The sequence below is a fragment of the Micropterus dolomieu genome, linkage group LG07 (genome assembly GCF_021292245.1).
Source record: "Micropterus dolomieu isolate WLL.071019.BEF.003 ecotype Adirondacks linkage group LG07, ASM2129224v1, whole genome shotgun sequence".
Classification (NCBI taxonomy): Eukaryota; Metazoa; Chordata; class Actinopteri; order Centrarchiformes; family Centrarchidae; genus Micropterus; species Micropterus dolomieu.
Genome location: NC_060156.1, coordinates 640115 through 662617, shown reverse-complemented (window position 1 = coordinate 662617; position 22503 = coordinate 640115). Strand labels below are relative to the sequence as shown.

Here is a 22503-nt window from a genome sequence, read left to right as displayed (position 1 = left end):
CTTTAGAGGGACCCTGACTCTTTGTATTTGAACTTCAAGAACCTGTAATTGTCTTACTCAAACCTGAGATGGACCAAACCATAAAAATAAAATAAAAACTTTACCATCAAGATCATTTAACTTTCAAAGGAACCCACTATAGAGCATAAATCCCAATACACTCATACCTGAGATGGAGAGAGAAACCCGACACGAAGCTTTTCCGGCTTCGTTGGAGGCCGTGCAGGTGTAGACACCGCTGTCAGAGCGGACAGAGTCTCTGACACACAGCACGGCCACGTTGTTCTTGAAGCTGACATCGTATTTGTCAGAGCCGAAGATTTCGTTGTTGTCCTTGTACCAGGTGACGGTCAGTGGCTGGGAACCAGACACCCGACCCTCAATCTTCACTGTCTTACCCACAGAGTCCATCATGGACTCAGAGGGCTTCCTGGTGAAGTTTGGAGGGACTTTGGACTCTGTCATTGGGGGAGAAAGTGAAGACAGTCAGGCCATATTGTGACATGGGGGAATGGTTCGAAACGTAAATCTAAATCCAATCATCAGACCAGAGAGCGACAGCACGTGAGACAACGTAAAGGCAATCTGCAACACAAAGCAAACAAATGCAGAATATCCACCCTATTAACAAATACTTCTCCTGTCTGCTAATCCCTTTTCAAACAAGCAAATATTGATCTGACCCAACAACAACAACATGGAATACATGCTCCTCGTGACCTCTGAGACATAAAATATTTCTCTTCCAACCCCGACAAACACAGGACCAGCCAACCCTAAACACAATGACAACAGAACCCAGGACTTTTTGGACTGTACGAAATTCCTTCTTGTTACCAAACACAGGACCACAGGAAACGATAACTACACCAGAGGTTAGCATTAGTAACCACGTGAGGTTAATGAGATGAGATGTCAGTTAGTGTGTTACCTATTTTAACATGAGCATGACAGGTGTCAGTTCCTTCAGCATTGGAAATTTCGCAAGTGTATTTTCCCGCAGCTGCAGCTCTGTCGCTGTTGAGGACCTCCAGAATGCAGGAGGAGTTAGTGGTTTTGACGTTGTACTGGTAAGAAGCCCAGATCAGCTTGTCGTCCTTCTTCCACATCACGTGGACCCTCTGGCTGCCGGTATAAGTGCACTCCAGACGTAATGGCTTACCCAGCTCATGGCAGACGTCCTCCAGTTTCTTGACAAATCGAACGGGCTCTGAGAGAAGCAGTGTTGAAGTCAGTCATAGAAACCAGCCACTGATCTTTACATGCGGAGGATGAAAGACTATATGTGTATACTGCGCAATGTCTGGATACCTCTGAGATTTGTTCACTTCATGCATGAAACGAATGATGAACTACAAGCAACGTGTTGTTAGTGTTACCTAGTTTGACATAAGCATGGCAGATATCAGAGCCTTCGGCATTGGAAATTTCGCAAGTGTATCTTCCACGAGCCTCTTCTCGGTCACTGTTGAGGACTTCTAGTGTGCAGCTGCAGTCTGTGGTCTTGACATTGTACTGATAAGAGGCCCAGATCAGACTCCCATCTTTCCTCCAGCTAACATTCACTCTTTGGCTACCGGTGAACGCGACTCTAAGCGTCAGCGGTTCTCCGAGTCGGAACATGGTGTTTTCCAGCTTCCTGATAAAGCGAGCAGGTTCTGTGAGAAGCATTAATGATTGTTAGATGCAAAGGTGATGGTCAGAATGCAGAAGCAAACATGGATCCTATATTATACTTCTCTAATGAAATTCAATTAGCTTTAATTTTATTGTGTTGTTGTTAGTTAATTATTATTAAAGCAGCATATAGAGAATATTCTATTGAGAGGCAGAAACTTCTCCTACTCCTGGGCCAGCTTGTGTTCCATTAGCCCTGATGTTGCATAATAGTGTTTCTTCCCTTAAGTCAAAACCTCATGCTGTAATCTTGGTTTATTTTATTAAATTTATTTGTCAGGGTCCATGACAAAGACCGTGACTCTCAAGCAAAGAGAGCAAATGCTCCATTCCAGATGAATTAACAAATGTTTGATGTTCAGTGTTAGTGAATGAGATGCCAGAATGCTGTGGTGAGTCGTGGAGGTTATACCTTTCTTAGAGGTTTTACAAATGACATGAGCGTCACACATGGCAGAACCTTCTGCGTTAGAAACTTGACAACAGTAGATTCCAGCAGCTTCTTCTCTGTCACTATTGAGAATTTCCAAAACACACGAGGAATTGGTGGTCTTGACGTTGTATTTGTACGAAGCCCAGATCGGCTTGCCGTCCTTCATCCAGCTCACGTGAACTTGCTTACTGCCAGTGAATGTGCACGTCAGACTCAACGGGTCACCCAGACTGTACGATGTGTCTTCAAGCTTTTTCACAAAGTGCACAGGTTCTGAGAGAGGCAACATCGGTGTTAGTCATGTCATGTAGCCTGAACTGTTAGAAAATCAGTATGTTAGGAGGAAGTTACCTAGTCTGACATTAGCGTGACAGATAGCAGAGCTACTAGCGTTGGAAATTTCACAGGAATATCTCCCAGCAGCCTCTTCTCTGTCACTGTTGAGAATCTCCAAGACACAGGAGTTGTCTGTAGTCTTGACATTGTACTTGTAGGAAGCCCAGATTGGCTTGCCGTCTTTTGTCCAGCTCACGTGCACGTGCTGGCTGCCCGTGTACATGACCTGAAGCCTCAGAGGCTGGCCAACCCTGAAGGTCATATCCTCCAGCTTTTTCACAAAGCGCACAGGTTCTAAGAGAAGCAAGGATGTTAGCTGTTAGTTGCCTGCTAACTATTGAGAAGGATGATGAGATTATATGAAACAGAGTATGTTCAGTTTCAGAGCATGTTACCTATAAGTGCGATAAATAAATAAAATAAGGCTCATTGTTTTCAGTTTGTACTGATTTTTATCATCGATTTGATCAGCACTGTCTGGTTTGACAGTTTGACCTAAGTTTCTTGAGCCTGGCGCTTTGGATGTATAGTAAGACCTGGATAGGGCGCCGTAACTCAGCCTTGCAGTAGCCACTTGCGCTATAGCAATGGAACATTCCCCTGCAGCTAAAAAAGCATTTTCCCCGTAGGCCACCTTTATAAAAGAGACATCTGCACTGCAGTTCAAACACCTCGAACTGCAAAAAGATTAATTGTCACGACTCTTTCTATTAGGAATTTTTGATCCATGGAGGTTATATATTTGTAAAACTTTTCTCTAACACATAAAAGCCATTTAAAAATCTTTCATATCATCACAGTGTAAAGTCTATGGGTCGAGCAAGAACTCGCGCAAATTCATTGGGCCACATACTCCTGAAGTAAACCTCAATCCACTTTGGGTGGAAATCTGACTGAATGAGAGGGGGCCAGACGAATCTGCCAGAGGAAATGAAAAGTGAGCTTGGCAGATTCTTCTGGTTCCCATTTTTAAAAACAACAATGTTTGAAACAATAAAAACCAAAACAAATGAGCCCTTACTATGACCCTTCATGTTAAATGTTTTACCTAGTTTGACCTGTGCATAGCAGATAGCCGTGTTCTCAGAGTTAGAAATTTCACAAGAGTATCTCCCTGCTGCTTCTAACCGGTCACTGTTGAGGACCTCCAACACACAGGAATTATCAGTGGTCTTGACGTTGTACTTGTAGGAGGCCCAGACTGGTTTGTTGTCCTTTCTCCAGCTCACATAGACCTTGGGGCTGGCACTGTAAGCGCAGTATAGCGACAGCGGCTGGCCGAGTCTGAAAGTGGTGTCTTCCAGCTCTTTTAGAAAGCGCACAGGTTCTACGGGAGGTAATGGTGATGTTAGTTGCATGTTTTTTATGTTACAGCAAGCAAATGCATGTTTATTTGAAAGGAGTGGTCTAGAATTTAAGATTTGTGACATTTACACATTCAAATGTACTAAAATCTTTATGGTAATGAGGTGCATTTGTTAATGGCTTTACCTATCTTAACCATAGCATGGCAGATATCAGTGCCCTCTGAATTCAAAATCTCGCATGAGTATTTCCCGACAGCTTCCTGACTGTCGCTGTTGAGAACATCCAGAGTGCTGGAGAAGTTGGTAGTTTTAACGTTGTATTTGTATGACGCCCAGATGGGTTTGCCATCCTTCATCCAGCTGACATAAATCCTCTGGCTGCCGGTAAATGTGCACTCCAGCGTCAGAGGGTGGCCAATTTTATAGAAGCTGTTTCTCAGTTTTCTCACGAAGCGAACTGGTTCTAAGAAATCAATTAGCAATGGTGGGGTTAGATGATATAAGCAATAGAATTTAACGTTTTAAACCAGCTCCTTCCATGATATTTTATGAAAATGCAAATGATTCAATTGATTTTGAAATCCCTGAGTTGTTAAGGTGGTTTACCTAGTTTGACATTAGCATGGCAGATTTCGATCCCTTCAGCATTAGAAATTTCACACGTGTATCTTCCGATGGCCTCTTGTCTGTCACTGTTGAGGACTTCCAAGATGCAGGTGTCATTGGTGGTCTTGACATTGTACTTATACGATGCCCAGATTAGTTTGCTGTCCTTCTTCCAGGTCACGCATATTCTCTGGCTTCCGGTGTACGTGCACTTGAGGGTCAAAGGTTCACCGAGTCTGAAATAAGTGTCTTCCAGCTTTTTCACGAAGCGAGCCGGTTCTGAGAGGAGTAATGGTTGGATTAGTTTCATCTAGCCTACAATATGTTATGCAAGCAGGCAGGCAATGGAGATCTTGTTAACACAGTTAGTTGATGAATTGAAAGCAGATGGTGTGTCAAGCGTTTGTGAGTTTACCTAGGCTGACACGAGCGTGACAGACATCGGTTCCAGCTGCATTGGAAATTTCGCAAGTATATGTTCCAGCTGCCTCAGGCCTGTCGCTGTTGAGGACCTCCAGAACGCAGGTTGAATCAGTAGTTCTGACATTATACTGATAAGAGGCCCAAATCAGCTTGCCATCCTTTTTCCATGTGACATAGACCCTCTGGGTTCCGGTGTATGCGCAGACTAGTTTCAGTGGCTGACCAACTATGAAAGTAGTGTCCTCCAGCTTCTTGATAAAGCGCACAGGTTCTGAGAGAAGCAATGCTGATGTTAAAATTGTGCCCATTGTATTGTTGCCATCCATTTCTATGCGAAATTTTTTTGTGCAATCAAAAGAAACTGAGTCTGAATCACTGTCTTTACAAGGTGGGAAAACTCTAAGAAGAGGATCCATTAACAGACACAACTGGCTGATTTCATAAGTCTTATTGTCATTGAACAAATCAATTAAACTAAACATGTCCTTAAAACCTGATGCACAATCATAGCACGATTCACTAACATACAAACAAGAAGTATGGAAAACAAGCATCACCTTTCACCATCACATTACAGCTGGCAGAGGCTGAACCGACCCGGTTCTCTGCTTTGCAGATGTATTCACTGGTATCGAACTTGGTTGTTTGGATCAGTTTCAAAGTGGCGACACCGTTTGTGAAGTCCATTGAGCAAGTGTTGGACTTGCGCAGCTTTCCGTCAGCTTTAAACCAAGCTACGGAGATGTCAGGAGTTCCCGCAATATGGCATTTCAGTGTAACCTCATCGCCCACAGTTACCTCCACTGGCTCCATCTTTTCAACAAAGTATGGTCGTTCTAAAGTGAAAGATGATGATGATGATGATGATGATGATTTAGTATAACTACAGATGTTGAGTTGTGTTAATGAATGAATGGCTGGATAAATAAATGAATGATCATGAATTATTACAACTGAAACTACAAAACTGAGCAAATTTTACCTAGAATTGACACTTGTGCTTCGCATCTGTCACTTCCGACTCCGTTGTCTACTTCGCAAGAGTATCTACCGGCTGCCTCCATCCTGTCAGCGTTAAGAACTTCCAGGATGCCGGAGGTGTCTGTGGTGATTGTATTGTACTGATATGAGGCCCAGATGAGTTTACCATCCTTCTTCCAGGTCACATTTACTCTGGGGGTTCCAGCGAATGTGACCTCGAGCCTCAGGGGCTTGCCCTTTTCAGAGGAAATGTCCCTCAGCTTCTTCACAAAGTGCACTGGTTCTGAGAGAGGCAATTCCATGATCAGTTAAATGTAATTCACTTTAGCAGTGCATAGATAGTTAAAAAAAGATATCTATCATGCTAACAAACCTTTCACAAACAGGTAAACTGGACAGGTTTCCTTCCCTGCTTCGTTAATGATCTGGCAGGTGTATTCTCCTGCTTGGACTTTTTCTACTTTGTGAAGCACCAAAGTGGCAACATCGTCCTTCAGGACGATCTCGCAGCCCCTTCCATGCTGCATTTCCTTGGCTCCCCTGAACCACTTGACTTTCAGTGGGAAACTGCCTTTCACTTTAGCCGAGAAAGACACATTTTTGCCGGGCAATGTTTCCTTTGCTTCAGGTGTTTCCACAAAAGATGGAGGCTCTGGATTCAAATAAAAAAGATATGTTGCAAGGTAATTGGGCCATAATTAACTTTCTGTAATTAGCCTGATCCGGTGCTAAGAAACATCCTCCAAATGTTCTGTTTTGGACTTGATTCACATCAACTGACCTGTCACATTCATTGAAGCACTCGTCTCACTGGCTCCGGCAGTGTTTACAGCTTTACATGTGTACTTTCCAGAATCTGACATCCTGATTGTTGGAACTCTCAGTTTGCAGTTATTATCGGTGCAGCTAATATCATAATTTGGCCCATTCTTGATCTCTTGGCCGTTGTGGAACCAGGAAGTTGTTAAAGGAGCAGAGCCAGTGACCTTACACTCCATCTCACCTGGCTTACCCACAAGAAGATGGGTGTCCCTCAGCTTCCTTATGAAACTCGGTGGAATCAACTTATCTATTGTCAAAAAAACAACAAGTTTTAAAGCACTGCTAACTAAAAGGATTTCATTAGACGATAAGAAAGTTTGTGAAAGGGCATGTAAACGATGGCCACCAACCTGAGACAGACAGCTTAATTTTGCAAGAGGCTGTGCCAACATGGTTTGTAACCTCTAGCTTGTATTCTCCAGCATCTGCTTTATCAGCAGAACGAATCTTCAGGGCAGCAACCTTCTTTGAGAAGGACATCTGATACTTGGCACCAGCAGAGAGCACTTGGTTATCCTTTAACCACTTAGTTTTCAGTTCTGCCGAGCCAGATACTGTGACTTCAAGAGCTGTATTTTCTCCTGACTTCACGTTTAAGGACTCTGGGTTATCCACAATACCAGCGGGTTCTAGAAATTAGGGAAGAAGATATTAAGCTAAACAAATCCTTACACCGCCACTGTTGGTAACGTAATAAAGTCTGGAGTTACAAACCTAGAACGGTCACTTGGGAGACAGACTCCACTACTCCAGAGTCATTCCTCAGCTGGCAGGTGTATTTACCAGGTGTGGTCGAGTCAGCTTTGGGTACTACAAGGGTGGCCACATTATTCTCAAAGGTAATCTTCCTATTGTCACCATCTCGGAGAATGTGATCTTTGTCCTGAACCCAGGACACAGTCAAAGGTTCAGAGCCTTTCACTGTAGCTGTCATTGTCAGCTGCTCACCGACTCTCACCGACTGATCGACCAGTTTCTTGGCAAACGCTGGTTGTTCTGAATAGTGATGGAAAGATCAAAGGTGATTAGAGGTAATCGCACTAAGACTAAGCTCTCGGGAAATGGCCACTGATTCTGTACTAACCTTTTAGGCTAATGGTAGTACGGCAGAATTCAGTTCCAACATTGTTTGACACTCTGCACTCGTAAAGACCAGCATCCTCTTCCTCCAGTTTCATAATGTGAATCGCAGCAGAGCTTCCCTCACTGACCATCTTATACTTCCTGCTCTCCTTCAGTGGCCTTTTGTCTTTGTACCAGTTGACCTGGAAAGGTGGAGTACCATACACCTCGCAGTGTAGGCTGGCATCTTTTCCTTTAATGCCCTTTACTGGGTTTGGAGTTTTAATAAAGGATGGGGACTCTGGAAAATATATCGAGATGTGTTAACAGAAGTAACATTCGTGGACAAGCAAGTCTTTACTACAAGCTGTTGAGCTTGTTGAGGGTCATGCTTAAGTTCAGTCCATGCTCGAGGAATCCATCCGGACGTTGACAGAAAAAGCAATGATCATTAGTGAGGGAACGAAAACACTCGCTGATGATCATGCTATAATTACGATGATTATGATACGATGATATAAGTGTAGGTCATATCATGTTTAGATAAGAGAAATTAACATGGAACAGGTATGTCAAGGGTATACTGTACGTCAGTGGACGGCAAACCGCGGCCCGCGGGCCAGAACTGGTTCTGAAGGACATTGAAAAGAGACTCTGCTTTGCTTGACGCACCTCTGAGCCGTCAGTAAACCTGCGACTGGATTCCCCTGAATTTCTTCAGGGAAATAAAAATAAGCGTCCAAAGGTTTATGAATGCGGATCAAACGCCGGGACGCGCACACACACTGCAGCACATGCTTTACTGTCACCATGTGCAAAAGTGTCTTTCATGCAACCCTCCCAACGGCTTGAAACGGTTTGAAAAAAAATTTGGCCAGATGCCAGACTTATTTGCCGACCCCTGCTGTAAGCCATTATATTCAAAATAGGGGAAAACTTGTCTAGGTAATAGGTAGCACTCAGGCTCATGCTATCTGACACACGACAGGCCCAAGTCAGATTTTCAGCTGAAACAGAAGGTGGGGCTGTTGGATTCCATGCTGAAGACCGGGTTCCAAAAGCACTCATAAAAAGGTCAAATGAAATATCAAAATCTCCATCATAGGGGATTTTCATTCCTTCTTTCTCATGCGTAGCCAAGATATCCGTTCAATAGCTGACCTTGAACTGTGAGAACAGTGCTGCAGCTTGCACTGCCAGCATCGTTATGAGCCTCACAGGTGTAGACTCCGTTATCCTCAAACTTTGTGGTGCGCAGCTGGAGGTATGCAGTTGAGTCAACAAACATTATTTTATAGTTGCCTCCGTCGGTTATCTTTTGGTCATTTTTGTACCAGCACATTTTCAGGGATGGCGCGCTGGTGAATTTGCATTCAAAACGTTGTCCCTCACACAGCTTCACAAAGGTAGTAGAAGGAAGTTTCAGGACAAACTGAGGAGGTTCTGCAAAGTCAAAAAAGACCAAGTTACCATCATCAGCATAAAGTAACACTTAAGCATCAGTGTGATGTATGGAGGATGCAGACAGGTGACTGAATGGCTGGTAACTCTGAAGACATTATAGATATTCCTGGTCAGAAAACAAAAGGTAAGGTGGAGAAAATGAAGAAAGAGGAGCTGTGAAAATGGAGAAAAAAGATGGAGTTAATTGAGTGGCGATGATGGTGGACAAAAAAAAGAGGAGTCCAACCTTTCACCAACAACTCTGCTGCACTTTTCACTGTGCCTGCTTCGTTGCTAACTTGGCAAGAATAGATCCCACATTGCAGAGTCCCAACTGAGCAGAGCTCTACAGAGGAAGAATATTTCTCCAGTCTAATCGTACATGATGGCCCAGTGATGAGTTCGATATGATCCTTGAACCATTTCACCATAAATGGAGGCGTTCCTTCAAAGACACTTGTGAAGAGGACAGTAGACTTTGGAATAACAGCCTGAGATTCAGGCTCAGCTACAAATCTTGGTGGCACTAAAACCCATACAGAACAATGATTACGATACATGACTAACAGCGTTTGAGTTTAATATTTTATGAAGTTGACTGTTGAAAGCTAACCTTTAGCTGTAAGAACTCCACTGCACACACAGCTGCCTGCTTTGTTGGTAACTTTGCAGGAATATTCTCCTGTATCAGCACTCTCAGTCAGTTTCAACTCCAGTGAGACGTTATTTTCAATGTGCAGATGTTTATATTTGGAGCTCTTGATGATCTTTTGTTTCCCTTTACTCCATTCAACTGATATTGGAAGAGAACCGGCCACTTTGCACTCCATGGTGACCAGTGAACCCATAATTGCTTGAATATTTCTTAATTTCCTAATGAACGTCGGAGGAATTACTTCTTCTGTTCGAAATGATATTAAAAGATAATTAGAGTCAAGGAAAAAATGCAATTTTCCAACTTAAAATATTTGTTCTATCAAGGGTTGAAGAGTAATTTGCAAACCTAAAACAACCAGCGTGACTTTACAGCTGCAAGTCCCAACACAGTTTGTGGCTTCAAACAGGTACTCTCCCCTGTCTTCCAGCTGAGAGGACTGTATGTTAAGACTGCTCAGGTTGTTCTCGTAGGAGAGACAATGTTTTCTGCTTGACTGGAGCTCTTTGCCATCTTTGGTCCATCTTACATTGATCTGAGAAGTTCCAGCTACCCTGCACTCAAGACTAACCGGATCTCCACGAGTCACTTTGACTACCTCTGGCTTCTCTTGGATCGTAGGTGGTTCTACAACACCAAGAAAAAGAGGTAAGTGCACTTGTTATTGCTGTTAGAGCTAGCTATAATGTTAGGCAGAAGAATCGAGCATGAAGCTGAGGTACCTTGCACTACCAGAGTGGCAAAGCACTTGTCTTGCCCGGCTTCGTTAACGACCTGGCAGGTGTATTTCCCACTGTGAGTTGACTCACAGACGGGAATCCTGAGAGTGGCCTCTTTGTTCTCAAACGTTCTCTCGATCTTTGTACCCTCTGATATCCAGTTATCGTCTTTTTGCCATTGCACAGAGAGAGGCATAGAACCTTCCACGGTGCAGTGAAATGCAGCGGCATCTTTCAGAATAGCGGAGGCATTTTCTATCTTCTTGACAAAAGTTGGAGGGACTAATACAAAGAAAATATGTCATTGTAACACCAGCAAGTGTGCAGTGCTACATGCCTAACGTATGTCAGTGTGATGTACAATTATCAGTAAAACCAACCTTTCAGAGACAAAGCTGCAAAGACAGAGCAACTCCCAACCTCATTGGCTACCACGCACCGATAAGTACCAACATCTTCCACTTTACAGTCCTGGATTTTCAAGCTCACATTGTCACTATCAATGATAACATACTTCTGGCTGGATTTGATTGGCTTTTTATCTTTGAACCATGACACTTTAAACGGAGCACTTCCGGCCACTTTGCAAGTAAACACAGCTGTGGAACCTTTAACAACTTCAAGAGACGTCAGCTCTTCAACAAACGACGGAGGTTCTGAAATAACAAAGCACATCAAACTGAAGCCACCTTTGATTTGTATAAGTGATCAGTCACATCTTGAAGATAACTGAAACACAGATAAGGTGTAAATGTGTAAAAGAAAACCAACCTTTTACTTCTAGCTCAAAAGTGCAACTCTCTGAGCCTGCTTCGTTGCGTGCTTCACAGAAGTATTTCCCGCTGTCATTTTCACTAACTTGACGAATCTCTAAGGTGGCTACAGATTTGAAAAACGACATCTTGTGTTTGACACTTTGGTGAATCTCTGCTCCATCTCTGAACCAATGCACAGAGATCTCTGGAGTACCAACAACTTTGCACTCAAACACCTTACTGTCTCCTACTCGCACAACTGACATGAATTCAGGTTTTTCAATGAAAAAGGCGGGTTCTGAAAATAATACACATAGAAGTTACTTAAGTATTGTTATCACTTCAAAGTAAAGTAAACTGATAAAGGTGAGAGACCAATATTAACCTTTTACAAAGAGCGTTGCCTGGCATGAACTGGAGCCCACATCATTCTGTATTTCACACACATAGTCACCAGAATCAGAAGCTTTGACATAGAACAGCTCCAGTGAGCTGAAGCTCTTGTCTTTAATCACACAGCAGTCGGCACTGGATAAAATCTCTTTCTTGTTTGTAAACCATTTGATGGTCAGCGGTGGCGTGCCAGAGATACGAACATTAATCTTAACCTTTGAGCCAGGCAAAACACTCATGGATTCAGGCTTTTCAAGAATGCACGGTGGTTCTGTTGGTGGACAAAAACCAACACTTCTATAATAACATATTTATACCATATACAATGTGATTATGCCCTAAAATGCAAGAAAGTATTGATGGTGAAATTAGTTCTAACCTTTAACAAACAAAATCCCTGAGCACTGGACGGATCCTGCCTTGTTTGTAGCCATGCAGGTGTAGCTGCCGCTGTCTTTACTGTCAAGATGATTGATTTCCAGAAAAGCAACATTTTCAAAAAATGTGGATTTGTGTTTCTCATCAGTCTGGATCTCTTTCTCATCTTTGTACCACTGTATCACCATCGGCAGGGAGCCGGATACAAGACACTCCAGATGAGCAAACGATCCTCTGATACCTTCTGTCTCCTCCAGTTCTCTTGTGAAAGACGGTTTAATAATCTGATCTATTATGTACACAGTGCAAAAACAATGTTGAGTTGGTTGTATTAATGAAATAGACAAGAAAATATCATTAGACATAAAACTTAGGGGTTAACTGACCTAAGACAGTAATGGCTGCCACACAAGAATTGTACCCGGCATAGTTTGAAACCTCAAAGGTGTATTCACCACTATCACTTTTCTCTGTTGTAATAATGGTGAGCACAGAGCTGGATTCTGTGCGCTGGATTTTGTATCTCTGGCCTGAAGTCAGCTCCTTTCCCGCCTTCATCCATCTGGACTTGAGCGGTTTGGTGCCTGAGAATCTGCATTCAAGCCTGGCCGGGTCACCCTGAGTTACACTGATGGACTTTGCATGTTCTGAAATACTTGCTGTTTCTGAGATAACAAAACGATCCCAAACTGAGTTAGCTGCTACGGCTTACAGGTATTAATGCGACAGATGAAACATCAAGCTTGACATTGACAAAAGCTACAGCAGTTAAGACAAGCAAGAGTCACAAACATCCTACAAACCTGTCACTGTGAGCACAGCGGCACATCTGTGAGTTCCCGCTTTGTTCTGTGCCTGACAGACATATTTCCCGCCGTGTGCTAACTGAGCATTTTTCAAATTCAACACGGCACTTTTGGTTTCATAGGACATCTGAAAATGCTCATCTTCTTTGAGCTCATGATCATCCTTGATCCAGGAGAATGTCATGGGAAGTGATCCAGACAACATGCACTTCATAGAGATCTCAGAGCCCACCATGCAGGACTTATCCTCTAGTCTCTGAACAAATGATGGTGGTTCTAGTGAGAGAAGGCCACAAAAATCAGACTGCAGGCTGCAGGAGGATTTACACAAACACAGATGACATTGATCCACATTGCAAATCTTTATCCCCCAGATCTCACCTTCTATGGGCTGCATTGATTGGAAAACCAACAACAATGTATTACTAAGCTTGTAAAGAGATACACTATTTACTAGCAAAATACTCTTTGTATAAAATGCCACGGTATCACACAGCAATCTGCGCTGTTCACTGCCAGAAGGTCTCCAAAATGCCTAAAATGTAATTGCTGAAATTTGGATAAAAACAAAATTCACAGGCAATTGGGCAACATGCAGAAAGATGACCTTGGACGACAGTTTTTGACTTTGACTAACCTTTCAGTGAAATCTGGCAAGAGCAACATGTCTCCCCAACATCATTTGCAACAGTGCACCGGTATGTCCCAGCATCTCCGCTCTCACAGTTTGAGATCTGAAGAGTGACGGTGTTGTTTTCAACACTGATCTTACGCCTTTGGTCGTTTCTGATCAGCTTATCATTGAAGAAGCAACTTATTTCAAATGGAGGGGAGCCCAAAATGGTTCCTTCCAAGATAATGTTGGAGCCCTTTACAAGCTGAGCTGATTCAAAAGGCCTCACAAACACCGGAGGCTCTATAAACAAAGATAACACAAGTTATATCTTAAGGCAATAGAGGGCTGAAGAGTAAATTCCCGTCTCATGAAGCCGGTCTGGTCCACAGAATTCATTTGGCTGTTCACAACCTCCACATTACAAACTCCTAAGTCAATGCACAAATGAAGATGCATCAATTCTTAGCAATCTGCCGGGAAACAAACTTTAGTGTAGCCACCGAAACATGTTCTTGGAGGAGTTAAAAACACAGATTTTCCTGACTAATGGTTAACCTCTGGGACTGAGAACGCTTGTGACGTGAACACCATCTCACCACTGAAAGAGTTAGTATAAAAGTAGCTTCCAAATGATTTAGTAGAAGCTGATTGAGATGCTTTCTAAACATCCTTGTTCGATTTCTTCACTGTTTCAAACTCTTGACAAAAGATGGCTTGCTCGACATGCAGATCTGCAAGTCAGTTCATCTGCGAGCCTCTGTGACCCATGGTTATTCAGAACACTCTTCTCTGTCAATGTCAGGGCTGACGGGTCAGGTTTAGGAACTAGTAGGATTGGTGGCTGAATGTAGGCAGCATTAAAAATATTAAAGAACAATGTGGACCAGACTCCATGGCAACAGTCTAAAGTTTGTCTATGAAAAACTGGGTAAACTCTGTGACGAAAGATACTAAAGACTGAACCAACCTTTCACTGACACTGAGCTGCTGCACTGGTCTCTGCCGGCCTCGCTGGACGCTATACAGACATACTCTCCACTGTCCTCTACAGAGCAGTTCTCTTTCTCCAGAGTTGCTATTGAGGTGTCGAAGGACATTGTGTATCTGTGCTCTAAAGCAATTTCTGAGCCATTTTTAAACCATGTGATGCTAATAACAGGGGTGCCCTGCACTTTGCAGGACAACTTCAGAGGTTCTCCAGTTTTCAGCAGCTGGTAAGGCTCAAGCTTCATTGTAAATGTTGGAGCTTCTGCAAATTAACAGTAACAATAAAAACAAGAGGTTCAGTAAAGAAAATAAAAGTTCAGTGAATCACTTTTTTAAGAGAAAGAACGAAGCTGCACCTTTTACAAAGAGCACTGATGTGTAATCCACCTTCCCAGCATCATTGGATACTTGGCATGTGTATTTAGCAGAATCACTGGGTTTCACAGACTGAAGCTCGAGGGAGCTTGAAGAGGCGTCTTTCTTTATGAAATACTTCCCCCCAGTGAAAATCTCTTTCTCCTCTCTGAACCATTTAACGACAAGAGGAGCTGATCCTGTAAAGGCTGATTTTAAGACAACATTCGATCCTGGTGAAGCATCCTGGGATTCAGGTTTCACCGTGAAGGCTGGAGGTTCTGGAGTTATTTGGAAAGAAAAGAGCATACATGTTCAAAGCCTATCCTATCAACAACTTCCTATCATTTGCAAAGTCTGCCAAATTCCTGTTTAAGGCAAAGTAATTCATAATAAATAACTCCGCTGACCTTTGACGGACAAAGTACCGCTGGTCTCTTTTTCCCCAGCATCATTAGAGGCTCGGCATGTATAAACTCCCCCATCACTTTGCTCCAGGCCGGTTATCGTCACAGAGGCTGTACTCTCACTGAAATCAAGCTTATATTTGTGATCACTGCGGATTTCTTTATCATCTTTGTACCAAGAAACAGCCATCGGCTGAGATCCAGCAACTCTGCATTCCAATGTAACATGACTACCAATACTCCCATCCACTTTCTTTAGGGTTTTGGTGAAGGATGGTGGAACTGCACGATCTGTGTAAGGACATATGTCAAACACATAACTGTCATCAAGGGCCAAATCTCAAAACTGTTATTAACGATGTATTCTTGGCTGAAACTAACCTATTACAGTGACTGAGCAGGTGCACTGGTCTTTCCCGACTTTATTGGACAACTCCATCTTGTACTCTGAAGTGTCTCCTTTATCTGCTGTGAGAATCTTTAAGATGGCAGTGTTCTCCTTCACCATCAGTTTATATTTACGGCCACTGATCATCTCTTTGTCGTCTTTAAACCATTTCACTTTGAGGTCTGGGCTTCCAGAAATTGTGCACTCCAATGTGGCCGACTCCCCTGCAGTCACACTGATGGACGCGGCTTTCTCTAAGATCCTAGCAGGTTCTATAATACAACAGGAGTTTTAGACTTCATAAGAAACTACATCTTAACTTTGGAAATATGTGTAATAAATAGCAATGTGTTCTAACCTTGAACTGATAGGACAGCTTCACATTTCTGCTGTCCCGCCTCATTTTCAGCAAGACAAGTGTACTTGCCGCCTTGTTTTATCTCAACAGATGAGAAGGAAATGCTGGCAATGTTGTTCTCAAATGTCACTTTGACATTTGGATCGTCATCTCTTACTAGCTCAGAGTCTTTCAACCATTTGATTGTGATGGGAGCTGAGCCTTTTACGGTTCCCTGTAGCTTCACTGTATTTCCCAACACTGCTGTAGCACTCTCAATCCTCTTAGAGAACATAGGTGGCTCTGAAATAACAGTATTGGTGATACAAATATAAACAACAGCCGGGACTACAAACATTATAATGAAAGTTTTCTAAGTCTGGCCTTTGTTTCCGTCACTAACCTTTCTGTTTAGTCACTGACTTGGAGGTTACTGACCCAACCTCATTTGACACGACACATTCGTATTCACCAGCGTCAGCGCTCTCAAATGAGTGGATCTCCAGAGAGGTCAGGGATCCCTGTGACACTATTCTGTGCTTCTTATCTGCGGACAGGCGTTTCTTATTCTTTTTCCAGGCCACCTCAAAAGGTGGAGAGCCTGCGATCTCACACTCCAGTATGGCTACAGATCCTCTGACCGCCTCTACAGAAAGTAACTCCTTTCTGAAAGACGGCGGTTCTACAGGAGAAGATATAGCTCAGTTAGACGAGTTCTAGATCTGACTGAAAATGTGGTTCTGTAATAAAATTGCCTACACACCTTTCACTGTTACTTTAGTGCTGCAGCTTTCACACCCAGACTCATTAAGAACCTCACAGGTGTAGTTTCCACTGTCACTCAACATGACATCTTGTATCACAAGAGTGCTGACACCATCCTTCAGACTGATGTCATATCTGCCACCAGCAGACAGCTCGCTGTTATTAAAGAACCAGGTGGTGTGAAGCTCAGGCGATCCTTTGACGGTGCACAGCAGCCGAGCAGTACTGCTTTGCTTCCAAACTGTGGTGGCTTCCAGCCTCTTTACAAAGACTGGCGGCTCTGGAGAGGTGTGGGGTTAAAAAGAGCCATCATGAAGTCATTTAAAAATAACAACCCAGCATTGAAAGAAAAGAGATTTAAGACTTGAAAAAGTCTTAAAGAGTTGCACTTGTACCATCTAAGCTGAACACCACAGAAAGAAAATGTTAATTTTCAGTACTGCAGATTTGCAACAGCTTCAAATGCTGCAGGAGCCATGAAAGTTAACTAGACAGTTCTTACCTTGTACCTTCACCGAACTGGAGCAAGTTGCACTCCCAGCTTCATTTGCCGCCGTACACACATAATTTCCACAATCTTTCAGTGTGGTCTTTAGGATATCAAGAGTAGCTGTCTTATCCTCAAATGACAGTTTACAGTCTGGAGACTGATGGACCTTTCTACCATCTCTGGTCCATGTGACAGTTACTCCAGTGTCCTCATCCACTTGACACTCCAGGTGCAGAGGAGCTCCCACCACACCAGCGACCAGACCCAGGGCCTTTATAAAGTTGGGCTTATCAATAACACGCAGCTCCATGCTGCACTCAGCCGTCCCAACATTATTAGACACCTTGCACACATAAAGGCCCCGGTCAGCTGGCTCAAGCTTGGTAATCTCAAGAGTGTGCTTATTATTTTCACAAGAGGTTTGGTAGTGTGCAGGCACTTTGGGCAAGGCCTGGTTGTCTTTGAGCCATTGCACATTGAGTGGAGCAGATCCTGCTATTACACACTGAATAATTGCCCTCTTTCCAACATACATAGTCTGATGGTCAGGTTTAGTTATAAAGGTAGGAGGGAATTGCTCTATAAGAATTAAGGAGAAGAAAAACACATTAGTTGTGATATGTCTTGTTGATTTACCTTTAAACCTGCCAATTAGACAACAAGAAACCAGCAGACCAAGAAAGCTCAAAAAACAAAACGCAAAGTGCCAATGTTCATCAACAGAAGACCAGCGAACAACAGCAAGATGACATCTTGCAGAAAAAAGTTTCATTCAACACCAATAACAGCTCCAAACTCAACCAGCGAAGAAGAATGAAACATGCATCGCTCTGACCTGTCACGCTGAGAGAGGCGGAGCATTCGTCACTGCCGTGCTGATTGGATGCCCGGCAGGTGTATTCACCGCTATCATCCTTGGTTGGGCTCAGAAGCTCCAGACTGGAACGGCTGAAGCGACTGATAATCCTGCACTTATCACTCTCTTTAATGGGGTGTCCATCTTTGGACCACTTGAAGCTCACGTTTGGAGCATCCTCAGTTTCACATTCAAACTTGGCAATGTTGCCGATGTTGATCTCCACAGGGACAATTTTGTGCCTGAACACAGGTTTCACTGCATTTTTGGAGAGAAAGAAAGATAAAGTAAATAAACCAAAGTAGTTGAAATGGAAGCCAAAAGGAATGTTGGTGATGAAAGGTGGTGATGTAGTGAGCCTAGGATGGAAAGTGACACACAAAGTTATCCTGTAGTGACTGTGGAGAAGAAAAATGGTATTAGGTTTGGGTCGACGTGACTGTGGGGGAGGAAAGGTATGACATTTGGGTTGAACAAAAGGAGAGAATGCATGCAAAGAAGAATGGACCAGGAATGAGGGCTGATGGATGTTTAAAGAAACGGAGTCAAAGGTGATTCCTTGGAAGGACAGAGGAATGGATATGGAGGTGATATGCATGTGGAGGAATGAATGAACTGAAGGAGAAGTGAGGATGTGACTGTTCTCGAAAACCTCAAACCTTTAAATTTAGTTTTGCTGGGAACACACCCACAAGACACCTTGTGTTTTCAGTTTAGTCTTTTAAATAATTTCATGGGCATTCAAATAAACACTCCCAAGTTCATATAAAGTTAGAGGTATGGTTGAGGTTTACAGAAAACAGAATTGGAAATTCACCAATATGTGAAGTTAGTTGATGATGATATCAAAGAATTGCCCATCATCAAACCTCTTGAGACCACAGTGAGTCTTGAAGATGTTGTAGTCTTGCCGGCTTCACTCTCAGCCTCACATACATACTGTCCTTGATGCTTCGCCTTGACAACTTTGTCGATAACTAGTGTGTATGTGTTCTGATCTTTAGAACACTTGAACTCTTTGCCAGATTTCACCAATTGGCCATTGAAAAACCAGTTTACCTTGCTGACGTACTTTATAGTTGCAGTAAAAACGGCCATACCATTTTCCTCAGCGCAAACGTCTTCCAGAGAATCAATGACAACAGGATAATCCACCAGAGTGTCAGAGGACTCGCTGATCATAACTGCCTCTGAAAGATACTCCTCTCTGGGGAATTCAGCAGTGGTGGCCTCTGACCTGACTGTCTTCCTGCTGACCTTCATAGATTCATGCACTTCAGACTGACTACTAACGGTTGCGCTTTGGAAAGAAGCTGTGGCTTCAGTTTTGACAGCTGCAGAGTGAGATATAGCAGGAGGAAACCCAACTGCACTCTCTGCCACTATCACGGTGTCCACCACAGATGACAACACCTCTTTGGAGGTCGCTGACCTAACCAGCGCTTTCTGAGGCTTGTCGGTCTGCATGGTACCTGGTTGCTCTGATGTAAGACTTTGCTGCTCCTGGAAAACCATAGCATGCAGAGCTACCTGGAGTTCAGACCTGAGGTCAGCTGTCTGAGGGTATTCACCTTCAAAAGACAGCGTGATCTCCATGGGGGCACCTGGTGTTGTGATCAGGTATGTATGCGTGGCCCGTTTGGGCTCTCTCTGAACCGTCACTTCTTGTACCTCTACAGCCTGTAACCTTCCTACGACATCGGCTAGTAACACTGGCTGGTCACTGGCCACAGCAGACTGTAGAGAGTCTCTGAGCTGATGTCGTATATTTAAACTCGATGATTTGGGAATCTGAATGACAAAGTTGAGTTCTTTAGGTAGAGTCTGAGTGTCCTGAGACTCGTGAACAAACAGGACTCCTTTAGGCTGTGTCATGACGCTGACAGTCAAGCCCTCACATTTATGTATCGCACTTGACTGCTCTCCTGTTATGACCTGCTTTTCTACTAGCAACACTGACTGTCGCACTGACTGGCCCTCCTGGATCTGGACTGCAAAGTCTTGCTCAGCGGCTTCTATTGCAGTACATCTTTCAGTGGCAACAGCTTTCTCCTCTATAAATATAGTTTTTTTGGGGATCTTAGGCTCAGTTTTCATCTCAGGCTTGAATTTCTCATCAGTTTTAATGCTAACGGTGTGACCCTCCTCCAGAGTCTGAGTGTCAGTGACCTTCAAAGAGTGCATGATATTCCAGTAATCCTCTTTCTGGACTAGGGCTCGCTGCTGCTTAACGTCGGTCACGAAAGGCATCTCCTTCGGCAGCTGCATGGGCTGGGAGGAGACTGTGAGGATGCTGGAAGGCCTGGGCTCAGTTCGAAGCTGTGACTGAACCCCGGTCACCGACACATCGAGATCTTTGTGATAATCTGCTGTCATCTCCCTTCTCTCCTCTGAGGTAGCTGCATGCCTTCTAGCCTTTTCCTGTTTCTGCGTTGCCACCTGCTGGTCAGGTTTGGTGATGGTAAGTATGCCTTCTTTCGGGAAAACTGATAAAGAATGAACTGACTGAACGTATGTTCTTTGTGGTAACTCTTTCTTCGGCTGAACGGACATGGCGTCAGTCGTGGCTGAGAACTCTGAAGTTGCCTCGCAAACCGCAGTTCTTTGCTCGTCTTGAGTCACCAAATGCAACAAAGTTGGACTCTTTCTCACTTTTGCCTGCTCTGCAGCAGGCTTTTCGGTGCTGAACCTACCCTCAGACTCTAAAACATCCTGATCACTCACAACCTGCAGATTCAGGAGTCTTTCTCCCTCCCGCTGAGGCTGCAGACACATAGAAGATGCTAAACCTGGCACCTGTCCTGCCTGTTCACCTTGGAGTTCGTATTTCTCTTCAGCAGTTAGAGCTGACTTACAGACCGTGTCTTTGCCTGGAGTGATTCTCTCCTGCTCTGGTCTGTGTATTTCAAATATCTGTTCCTTGGATAAAGCCACTTTAGTTTCACTTACTGGGGCTACCACTGGTTTAGATTTCTCTTTGCCAAAACAGGGTTGAGTGGCTGCATCTAAAGCTGGCAGAGGCTCAGAGTGTCTTTCTGTGACTGGCAGTTGCCCTGAAGACTGAGCAGAGTATAAAATCTTAACCCCCTCGGTGACTCTGAAACTCCTCTCTTCCTCTGGCCTGTGGGTGACGGCTGAAGTTTCATTAAGGATGGGAAGAGCGGCCTCTACTTGGTGACAGCTAACGAGCTGCCTGGGTTCATTCAAGGTCTTCATATGCTCTGGAGGCCGGTCCGTTAAGGCCTCAGCTCTCACTGTGGTGAGTGGGAGGACCTCTTCACTTGTGGCTGACATGAGTTTTGATGGCTGCTCTTTGGCTATCTCAAGTTCTACAACCTCAGGACTGAGAATCGGTTCGGAGTGCTGCTCAGTGATCTTTTGTCTCTCCTGGACGGACGATAAGTAGGTCGCTACATGAAGCTGTTTCATAGGAACAGCGGAGACCTGGGCTGGATGAGTTGGAGCCAAAGAAACCCTCTCCTGTATTTCATGAGACTGCAGCACTGCTGCCTGGTGGGTAAGCTGCTCTCGATGAATGGTGGCAGCAGAGATATCGAGCTCTCTGAGGGTTCCTGCTTCTTCACTGGGAATAATCTGCCGGTCATCAGTGCTAATGGTATAAATCATCTGATCAGCCAGAGTCCTTTCCTGCTGTAATCTGGATTCTGTTGTTTGTTCAGTCATGGATATTTTCAAACCTTTAGCTTTCTTAACCATCGTGTGCTCTTGCTGAACTTTCTCCCTGAACACCAGCAGCTCGGCGGTACAGGAGGCTTCCCCATATTGGTTGGAGGCCTTACAGGTGTAGACGCCGCTGTGCTCTTGTTTGACACTCTTAATATTAATAAAGCCAGATCCATCTGGGTTGTTCACAATGATAGAGAAACCACTAGGCTGAATGTGGAAACTGCCTTTGAGCCACTGAATCTCAGGGAGAGGATGTCCGGTCACCGTGTACCTGAAGAATGCCTGGCCTCCCTCAGACAGCTGGAGAGACTCTATAGTTTTAGTGAATTCTGGGGGTTTGCCAGTTGGTACAAGCGTTCTAGTGCTAACTTTATCCTCTCTTTCTGGCTCCGTCACCTGAACATGCAAATAAGAAGTGCAAGTCGACTGGCCGAATCTATTACTGACAGTACAGGAGTACTCTCCTTCATACTCCCTCTGAACTTTGGTAATGACCAAGCTATACTCATCTCGCTCGTGAACGAAGGTATAAACTGACGAACCTGTTACGGTCTGCCCGTTATGGAACCACTGAACAGTGGGCTTAGGGAAACCGGACACTTTAACGGTAAACGTAGCAGTTTCTCCAACAGTCACAGCTGCTGGAGAAAGTTCACTGAGAAAAACTGGTTTTTCTTTTTTCTTCTCCAAAGAGCTGGAGTAGCGTTTGGACTCTGGCTTAAGTTCAAGTGTTCTGGCTTTATCTGGTAACTTCAGTCCAGTGTAGTAGGTTTCTTCTTCCACTGTGATGGTTGAACTAGAGAAAGCTGAGTGAAATTAA

At 43.9% G+C, this 22503-nt stretch overlaps 1 protein-coding gene across 1 annotated transcript in view; it reads right to left on the bottom strand.

Moving 5' to 3' along the window:
* ttn.1 (titin, tandem duplicate 1) overlaps positions 1 to 22503 on the bottom strand; it is a 188819-nt gene that overhangs the window by 135209 nt on the left and 31107 nt on the right. Inside the window, 37 exon segments of the mRNA XM_046054416.1 lie at positions 168 to 458; positions 932 to 1210; positions 1380 to 1658; positions 2090 to 2383; positions 2462 to 2740; positions 3495 to 3773; positions 3938 to 4216; positions 4360 to 4638; positions 4775 to 5053; positions 5340 to 5618; positions 5765 to 6046; positions 6137 to 6415; positions 6545 to 6832; positions 6936 to 7214; positions 7300 to 7581; positions 7670 to 7948; positions 8809 to 9090; positions 9338 to 9616; positions 9704 to 9991; positions 10094 to 10372; positions 10468 to 10746; positions 10845 to 11120; positions 11236 to 11517; positions 11605 to 11883; positions 12377 to 12655; positions 12794 to 13072; positions 13434 to 13712; positions 14380 to 14661; positions 14756 to 15034; positions 15164 to 15451; positions 15542 to 15820; positions 15907 to 16188; positions 16289 to 16567; positions 16649 to 16930; positions 17153 to 17719; positions 17976 to 18254; positions 18866 to 22489. Of these exon segments, the coding sequence (XP_045910372.1) occupies positions 168 to 458; positions 932 to 1210; positions 1380 to 1658; positions 2090 to 2383; positions 2462 to 2740; positions 3495 to 3773; positions 3938 to 4216; positions 4360 to 4638; positions 4775 to 5053; positions 5340 to 5618; positions 5765 to 6046; positions 6137 to 6415; positions 6545 to 6832; positions 6936 to 7214; positions 7300 to 7581; positions 7670 to 7948; positions 8809 to 9090; positions 9338 to 9616; positions 9704 to 9991; positions 10094 to 10372; positions 10468 to 10746; positions 10845 to 11120; positions 11236 to 11517; positions 11605 to 11883; positions 12377 to 12655; positions 12794 to 13072; positions 13434 to 13712; positions 14380 to 14661; positions 14756 to 15034; positions 15164 to 15451; positions 15542 to 15820; positions 15907 to 16188; positions 16289 to 16567; positions 16649 to 16930; positions 17153 to 17719; positions 17976 to 18254; positions 18866 to 22489 (14028 nt within the window).